General features: G+C 60.9%; 1 protein-coding gene across 1 annotated transcript in view; it reads left to right on the top strand.

Moving 5' to 3' along the window:
- Window positions 1-8,888, top strand: part of RTN4RL1 (reticulon 4 receptor like 1) — a 69,430-nt gene extending 60,542 nt beyond the window's left edge. Inside the window, exon 2 of the mRNA XM_069483491.1 lies at window positions 5,801-8,888. Coding sequence (XP_069339592.1) covers window positions 5,801-7,122 — 1,322 coding nt within the window. The 3' untranslated portion in view covers window positions 7,123-8,888. The remainder of the gene's footprint in view (window positions 1-5,800) is intronic.
- The last annotated feature ends 240 nt before the right edge of the window (window positions 8,889-9,128 follow it).

Below are 9,128 nucleotides of genomic sequence, written 5' to 3' on the forward strand. Positions count from 1 at the left end.
ACCAGGAGGTGACTGGGGACAGAGTGATGGGTGAGGTGAGGGCAAGAGCCCCGCCCACACCCTGGGGAGTTCCAGGCAGAGGGAGCAGCACGTGCAAAAGGCCAGGGGTGGAACACTCAGGGCAGGTAGGAGGGACAGCAGGGAGCCCAGTGTGGCTGGGGCAGGGAAGGGGCTGTGGTCGTCCCAGATTGGGCGGGGCCTCTGGGCCGCAGTTTGGACTTGGAGGGACCTTACTGGGTGAGGTGGGAGCCATGGAGGGTTTGAGCAGAGGAGACCTAGACTTTGGCTGGAGCTCTCCGGCTGGCTGCCATGTTAGAAGAGCTGCAGGGCAAGGGTGGGGGCAGAGGGACCCGTTGGGAGGCTACAGCGACAGTCCCGGTGAGAGAGGGTGGTGGCCCAGACTGGGGTGGTGGCCTTGAGAAGTGCATGGATGCTGGATAAATTCCGAAGTTGAACGGGCAGGATTCCTGAGCGGTTGGGTGTGGAGTGACAGAGACGGGGGAGTCACTATGACTCCAGAGTGTTTGGCCTCAGCAGCCAAAACAAAGGTGCCTCCTTTACCTGGGGTGGAAAAGGTGTGAGTGGAGGAGGCTTGTTGGGAGAGCAGAGCTGGGTGTTGGAGGACCACGCTCGGCAGACGGAGGGGTGGCGGAGGCAGGTGGAGACTGGCGTCCACAGACGAGAGGCCCAGCCCGGAGTGTTAAATAACTGTCCCCATTTTACAGGTGAGGAAAATGAGGCTCACACACTGAAGTCTGGGAGTCAGGATTCAAACCCAGGTCTCTCTGGCTGCAAAGCCTGTGCTCCCCTCACCGCCCTGTGCTGTGGACAGGCAGCCGCTGGCGTCCTGCGCACCCCACTCCTCGTGTCCAGCAGTGGGGGTCCCTGAGGGAAGCCCAGCTGGGCCCTTCCTTGTCTCCAGGGCTGGGCCAGACTCTGGGCGGGGGTGGGGGATGGACTCACCAGGAAGTGGCCTGTGCTTGGGTGCAGCATGGAGGGACAGTGCCAAGTGGCCTGAGGCGCCAGCAGCCCCGTGAGCACAGCTGGCCTGGCCTGAGGACACTGTCCGACCAGCAGAGAGCATTCGGTTAGCATCGATTGGCTTGGAGAGCAGCTGGGGGCAGTGTGGGAGGGTGTCGGGGGAGGGAGGGCTGCAGAGCCAGAGGGACTGACCACATGGCTGACCAGTCTCCGAGAGCCCCACAGACCTGCCCGGGGGGCCACGAGGATGACAGCCACAGGGCCATGCCTGCTCAGGTGCAGGGACAGCCCTTTGGTGCCAGTGGGTCGAGGTGAGCAGGCTGAGACTTTGGGGCCTAGAGGGCCAACCAGCCCGCAGCTGAGGCTGCCCTGTCCACCCCATGCGGTGTGGAGCCAGGGGCAGAGCCCTGGATTCGGAGTCAGCTGGGCTGGGCGAGGCCTGCTCCCCTGCCAGGCTCATCAGCTGTGTGGCCCTGGCCAGTCCCTCACCCTCTGTGGGCTTCATTTCTTCCGCTGTGAAACGGTGCTGCTCCAAGCCGGCCACTGTGAGGACTCCATGTGGAGAAACTAGTGTGCAGTTGGGGGTTAGTTCCCTTTCCTGTTTCCATGGGCTGGGAAGCTTCAGGGCCTCTGCCACATTGGCGGTCTGGCCTGGGCCTAGGGCAGGGCCCTAGCAGTGCTGGTCCCAGTGGGAGCTGTCTGGCCAGCCCAGCCCTGGGTTCCCCAGCCCAGCAGAGCTGATGTAACAGCCTCCTCGAAAGCTCTGCCTCTGTAGAGCCCAAGAGAGGGTGAGAAGGGGCACACCCCTGCCTTCCCACCCCAGTGCCTTTGCACGTGCTATGCCTTGCCTTCCCTTCCCACCCACCCTAGAAGGTCTGGCCCCCAGGGACTGTTTATAAGCACATCTGGGGGCTGCTGAGTGGACTGGGTGCGGACCCTACCTGTGCTTGGGCCGCTTTGCCCTGCCCAGCAGCCAGAGGTTTTGGGGTTTGCAGGAAGGAGGATCTGGAAACACCACCAGCCCCCGCTGGCCGTGCCAGATGCCACACTAAGAACTGAGCAGACATCATCTCGTGGGCTCCTAAGGCAGCCCCATGAGGCAAGGACCCTTCTGAATCCCATTTCACAGATTAAATGCCCCAGGAAGGTGAGCAGCTGCACACATCACACAGTTGACCGGTGACAGGACAGTGTTGGCAGGTGGCACGGGCAGCAGGGCCCCTCCCCCTACACACCCAGGCACCTACTCTGTGACCCCCTCCCTGCCTGCTAGTGAGCCACAGGGACCCTGGCTCATCCGGGCCCTCCCCACTGGCACCTCCGACACTCCAGGGTGCAGGCGGCAAGTGCCGAATGGAGGAAGGAATGAATGAGGCCGTGGAGCCCTCGAGCGCAGACATGTGGGAGGCCGGGAGGTTGGGGGTAGCCCGCAGTCAGCGGAGTGCATGCCCTGGAGGAGGAGGACAGCCCTGGGGAAGGATTGGGGGAGGCCCAGCCTTGCTTCCCTCAGCCCTTTCAGCCACGGCAACCCCACCCCGCCCAGGAGGGGCCGAGGAGGCTGGTAGGAGGGGTTCCCTCCTGGATCCCTGCTAATTTGCAGTCTTAAAACGTACAGCAAAGGCAAGGGTCTCATTTTTAGTACATTAATCAGGCAATTAGTGGGTGGGGCTCAGGAGGAGCCTTGGGGAAGCAGTGCCAGACTCCCTGGGGAGAAACCCAGCAGGGTGACAGTCCAGGACCAGGCATGCACTGGCTCTGGCAGGGGGTACCAGAGGCAGGCGGTGTTAGCTGGGACAGCTGGGCCAAGGTCTTGGAGATGGGAATGGGCCTCCAGGGTGGAGAAGCGCTCAGCAGAGACCCCCAACCCCCTGTAAAAAGGGCAGCTTGCCCGGCAGGGGTCCCCTACAGCTGGGCAGTACTGAACGATGGAGAGCAGCTCCCTTGGGCTCAGATGCCACCAGCCTACTTCCTGAGGTGCCCTCTGTCATCCTCTGGCCTTGGGCAGGAAGGGACTGCCCCATACAGGTCTCTGTGGCTTTGTTGCCCCAGCCCCAACCCCAGCCCTTGGAGATAACAGGGAACGTGAGCCAGGCCCTGACCAAGACTTGGCTGGGGTCCCTGCCTCCTCCTGTGGCCCTGTCCAAGGAAGGACAAAGGGGCTCCTGCCCTCGGTCTCACCTCTTGCTGCCCCTGCTATCTGCCTCCTCGCACCTGCCACAGGTCATTCACAAGCTGGATACTTAGCCCCCACCTGGAGTTTTGGGCAGTTTGGCTTTTTCACCTAAACTGGGGTCCTCATCGGGCTTCCCCTGTGCTCTGACATCCCCTGGAGGCACCCGTGTTCTGTCTGAGGGGGGTGTGTCTCTCCATGGGGCCCCCAGCTTCTCTAGAGATCATTTCAGAGAACCCTACCCCGGGGCCTTGCAAAGACAGAGCCACAACAGCAGGTGGAGCAGGCTGCCCCCCACCCCCTAACACAGGGTAGCTCTGAGGATCAGAGGAGCACGGCAGAAGCACTTTGTAAACTCCAGTAAGCTGTACAAATGTCGAGTGGTATTAGCACTGAGCCGGCCACAGCTCACCCCCGTCCCCCTGCCGCGAGGCCTCGCCTGCTGCAGACTGAGGGAAGGAAATGCCTTTGTCTTTGCAGGATGCCCAGTGGAGGTGGCGTGGCCGAGGCCCTGTCCTCTTTAGCCTGAGATGGGGGACGAGGCCCAATGAGCACCGTGAACACCCTTGAGCTAGGAGGGACACCCTGGGCTCCCTAAGAGTGGCAGGGTGGGGGCCGCTCCCTGAGGAGGGTTCCTGCAGGTGCAGCCTTCCTGGGAGGCAGCAGCTGGGGCGGGGCAAGGAGCATGAGCTGAGCCAGGAGAGGGAGCGTCCGCTCCGTGGAAGGTGCAGTCAGCATGGGTTGGGTCCCCTCCCAGCCCGGGGGTGGGGGCTTTGGACAGTGGGCAGGCTCCCTGAGAAACAGTGGGGGTCTGTAGCCCCGCTCCTACCTCTGACACCCCTGCCTACCCCTGCAGGGCTGGGGCCCCCTGGGCAGATGGAGGTGGGCAGTGGGGGCCAGAGGCCAGACCTGAGCCTCTGAGTGGGGTGGGCCAGCATAGTGATCATCTCCTACGCATGTTAGATGGGGAAACTGAGGCCGAGGCAGCAGCAGCCTTGGCCCGGCCCACAGGCTGTCCAGTGGTGGGGTGACAAGGCACTATGGAGGCTACATAGTGCTCGGCCTGGCCCAGAAAGGGTCCTCGAAGCTACGCTGCCACCACCACTCTGAGGTCATAATTGCTCTGAAATCGCAACCGAGCCCAATTATGCAAAAACCAAATTATGTGCGATGATTTTTATGTGCTGGAAACGTTTGGTCGAAGCCGGGTGATTACAGGGGGACGGGAAGCAGCTGCCACTCTCTGGGAGCCCATAACTCCCAACAGCTGTGAGCTGTCACTTATTTATGGCACCGTTTCGCCAGGAACAAGCGAATGACAGTGGCGGTGAGGCCTGCTGGGCTGGGAGCCTGGGCGGGTGGCCGGCGGGAGGCTGGGAATGAGGCCGGCCTGAGAGTGGCCAGGAGGGGTGGTTCTCCCACCCTCCATGCTCTGGGCACAGCTGGCAGCAGGGACCTGGCTAAGCTGCCCTGTGTGTCCCAGCTCTTCTTCCGAGAGGCCGCTGGACAAGCCTGAAGTGAAGAGGCGGGAAGCCAGCTGGGCAGGGGGAGACGGCTGCCTGGCCCTGGCCCTGGGCGGGGGGGTGTGCTGGAGGCCTGGAGCCTGTCCCCCCACCCCGACGCGCCTGCCGGGCTGCCTGGGGCAGCTGCGACCCTGGAAAAAGGCAGGTAATGACAATCGTCCATAATGAGGCTGCTCCAGTAATGAGCACGGGGCTATTATCCGACCACAGGCTGGACACATCCGAAAATAAATTATTTTAAGGATCCATTAACGAATGCCTAATTAATGCCCAATTAGAGGGAAGCTACAGAGGAAATGCTTTGGACAGTCGCGAGGCAAGGCCTGGTTTTGCAGTGACAGCCTGGGAGGTCAGCAAGGCTGAGAGAGGGGAGGGGGCCAGGTCGGCCGGGACAGGGGCAGCTTCTATCTGGCAGCTGGTGCCACCTGGTGCCAGCCCCGGTCCTCACAGACGTGCCCTCTCAGTCCATCTACACAGCTCTGCCGGGGAGAACTATCATTGTCTGTATTGTAGAATGAGGAAACTGAGGCACAGAGGGGGTGTTGCGTATTTGAGGACGTGGAAGACACTGTAAAGGAGACATTATCCGAGGTGAACTTTGGTGTCATGCATGCACGCTCTGCTTGTTATCGGGAATAATTTAAACAAAAACATTCCTCAGGACTGCACATGAGCTATTTCCTTTATTAGAATAAGAGCAGGTGCCACCAGCTCTGAGCGCAGTAACCGTAGGCCAGTGGCAGAGCTGGACGAGAGCGGGAGGCTGACTGGCTGCATCCGTGGGTCATGGTCCCCACCCCAGCAGGTGGCAAAGCCAGATGGGCGGGACTAAAGAGATGCTGGGTGTACAGGACTTTCACCCCAGACTCACGTCTCTGCCCAGAGTAGGGACAGGTGTCTAGTCCCAGACGGGCTCCAGGCTTGGGTGCGACCCCTGCCCTCCTCCATTCAGGGGCCAGACTCCCAGGGGCTTCCAGCCCAGCCCACTGAGCACAGCCACGCCGAGGACAGTGCCCCAGTGGGCCCAGGAGGGTCCTGTGCCAGTCCCTGCCCCGCCCCCCACCGGCCTCCCACCTCCAGCCTCTCCGGGCGGTGCCTGACCCGGCTGTGCTCTCTCTCCCGCCAGGGTGCTGTGTGGAACTGCTGCTGCTGCTGCTGGCCGGAGAGCTGCCCCTGGGCGGCGGCTGCCCGCAGGACTGCGTGTGCTACCCGGCACCCATGACGGTCAGCTGCCAGGCACACAATTTTGCTGCCATCCCCGAGGGCATCCCTGTGGACAGCGAGCGCATCTTCCTGCAGAACAACCGCATCACCCTCCTCCAGCAGGGCCACTTCAGCCCTGCCATGGTCACCCTGTGGATCTACTCCAACAACATCACCTTCATCGACCCCAACACCTTCGAGGGCTTTGTGCACCTGGAGGAGCTGGACCTCGGTGACAACCGGCAGCTACGGACGCTGGCGCCGGAGACCTTCCAGGGCCTGGTGAAGCTCCACGCCCTCTACCTCTATAAGTGTGGGCTCAGCGCCCTGCCGGCAGGCATCTTTAGTGGCCTGCACAGCCTGCAGTACCTCTACCTGCAGGACAACCACATCGAGTACCTCCAGGACGACATCTTCGTGGACCTGGTCAACCTCAGCCACCTGTTTCTCCATGGCAACAAGCTGTGGAGCCTGGGCCAGGACACCTTCCGGGGCCTGGTGAACCTGGACCGTCTGCTGCTGCACGAGAACCAGCTGCAGTGGGTCCACCACCGGGCTTTCCACGACCTCCGCAGGCTGACCACCCTCTTCCTCTTCAACAACAGCCTCTCAGAGCTCCAGGGCGAATGCCTGGCTCCTCTGGGGGCCCTGGAGTTCCTCCGTCTCAACGGGAATGCCTGGGACTGTGGCTGCCGGGCGCGCTCCCTGTGGGAATGGCTGCAGAGGTTCCGAGGCTCCAGCTCCGCTGTCCCCTGCGTGTCCCCCGAGGTGCGGCATGGCCAGGACCTGAAGCTGCTGAGGGCCGAGGACTTCCGAAACTGCACGGGGCCGGTGTCCCCGCACCAGATCAAGTCACACACACTCAGCACCGACAGGGCGGCCCGCAAGGAGCACCACCCGCCCCATGGCCCCACCAGGGACAAGGGCCACCCACATGGCCATGCTCCTGGCTCCCGGCCGGGCTACAAGAAGCAAGGCAAGAACTGCACCAGCCACAGAAACCGCAACCAGATCTCTAAGGCGGGCGCCGGGAAACAGGCCCACGAGCTGCAGGACTACGCCCCTGACTACCAGCACAAGTTCAGCTTTGACATCATGCCCACTGGACGGCCCAAGAGGAAGGGCAAGTGTGCCCGCAGGACCCCCATCCGCACCCCCAGCGGGGTGCAGCAGGCCTCTTCGGGAAGTTCCCTGGGGGCCTCGCTCCTGGCTTGGATACTGGGGCTGGCAGTCACGCTCCGCTGAGCACCCAGGACGTCAGCACCCAGCACTGCCACTTGTCCTCCAAGGAACAGAATTTCTTTTCTTCTTTTTTTACAAGTGGAGGGCCTGCTGAGTTTCAGGAAAAGGCTGGCAGAGGCTTCGGCTGCGTTCTCGACCCTGCCATGTGGATTATAAACCCAAGTGTACAGCCCTGGGCGGGAGGGGATTAGCGCATCTCACCCGGCTGCCCCAGCCAGCCCCCGCAGAGCACCCACGGACAGCGTCCCCTCCGGCAGGGTGGTAAAGGGCACACTTGAATCCTTCATTAGCAGCAATGGGACAACTGCCCCTCATGGGAGCTGGGCTCTGTGGAATCCCCATCATCTGGAGAGGTCCGACGGGCCCGGCCGTTCCTGGAGGAAACAGGACTTAGAGAAGAACCACCAGGGCTCACCAAGAGCCCGGGCCGACCAGCAGGCTGGGCGCACACAGCAGGTGGCATCTTGGCTCTTGCCTGAGGCCACTTGGTCAATCTGCCCTGAATCCAACCCCACGCCACCTTCAGCCCCGCCCTCGGGGGTCACGCCTCTCATTCCTGATGTCTCAGGCAACCCTGGCAGACCCAGGCCCAACTGCTGGGGTCCAAGAACCAATTACCAAAGGAAAGATCATCAGAGGCTGAAATTTAGAACTTCATCACGTGCAATGAGGTTCTCACAGAAGGTGCAGTTTTATAACTATGTCCACTTATATATATACACACCCTACATATATATATATATATATACATACAAATGCACAGGTCCCCCGGCCCACTCCGTTACCCAACTGTATGTCTTTTCATGTTTATAAACTCTACAGAAAACTGTACCTGCTGAACTAAGGATTGTATTGGTGACTTCTAGCAAGGAAAAAGTTAGAGGGTTTTTGTCTAGAATCCCAACCTGGCAACCATCGTCCCCATATAACCTGGCTTTGCCAGGGGCCTGGAGCGAGGTGTCGGTGGGGAGGGTTAAGGAGAAGGGAAGGCAGCAAGAATCACTTCAGGGGACCAATATTCTTAGAGACTTAGAACATCACCTTGTTTTTATATGCAACACAAGCCTGTCTGCCACCCTGGAGCACCCCGGCACCCCTGCTACAGTAGCTGTTGGCTTCGGGGTGAGAAGTGAGAAGCAGCTTGTAGGCCCTGGGGGTGGGCGAGCTGGAGAAGGGAAGGCAGGGGCTTTGGGATTTCTGAGCCAGCAGGCGTGGCAGCATTCACAGTGTTAGTCCAACAGGTTGGACAATGTCGTCAGCCTGGCGTGTGGCCGGCGACAGTCGGGACAGGCCGGGGAGACTCTGGGCAGGTGCTCAGGCCTCCAGCTTGGCTCAGCTGCTGGATTTTCCTTCAGGCTCTTTGGTGGGAGACCCGGCAAGGACCCTACATAGGATGGCAGGAGGGAAGCATCAGGCGGCCTTAGCAGAAGGGAATCGATGCGGGCATTTCTAGAACCATCTCAGGCACTTCTGCATTACAGAGGCCCCATCCTTCCTGGCCCTTCTGGAGATGCCCAGGGACAGGCAGAGGTCAGGGGGCCAGACTCAGGGGTCAGGAGCGGGGACAGGCAGCATGCAGGGCACGGGACAGACGGGCTCCGGTGGACGTTGGCCATGCTGCTGGCCAGGGGCCCGGGTGGGCACCATCTCCTTTGCGCTTTGCACAAACCTGAATTCCCCACCAGAGAGGATGTGTGTGAGGAGCAAGAAACACTGAATCCAATTAAGAGAGAATAATAATAATAATAAAAAATTATCTTGGACAAGAACCCTGTTTTTCATTTCCTAACCCCGCATTCCTGATGGGTGGCAGATCCTGGGCTTCCGTGGGTGGGCACGCCTGGCCGGGCACAGCTCCGAGAATGCAGCACGTTTGATGGTGGGAGGAGTGGTAGGGGCAGGGGCACACTGACTCACAGGGACCCGCAAGAACATGCATACACATGGACGTGTGTGCACACAGCACACACACACACACACACACACCACACACACACACACACACGCAC

The sequence above is a fragment of the Eulemur rufifrons genome, chromosome 9 (genome assembly GCF_041146395.1).
Source record: "Eulemur rufifrons isolate Redbay chromosome 9, OSU_ERuf_1, whole genome shotgun sequence".
In the NCBI taxonomy this organism is placed as follows: domain Eukaryota; kingdom Metazoa; phylum Chordata; class Mammalia; order Primates; family Lemuridae; genus Eulemur; species Eulemur rufifrons.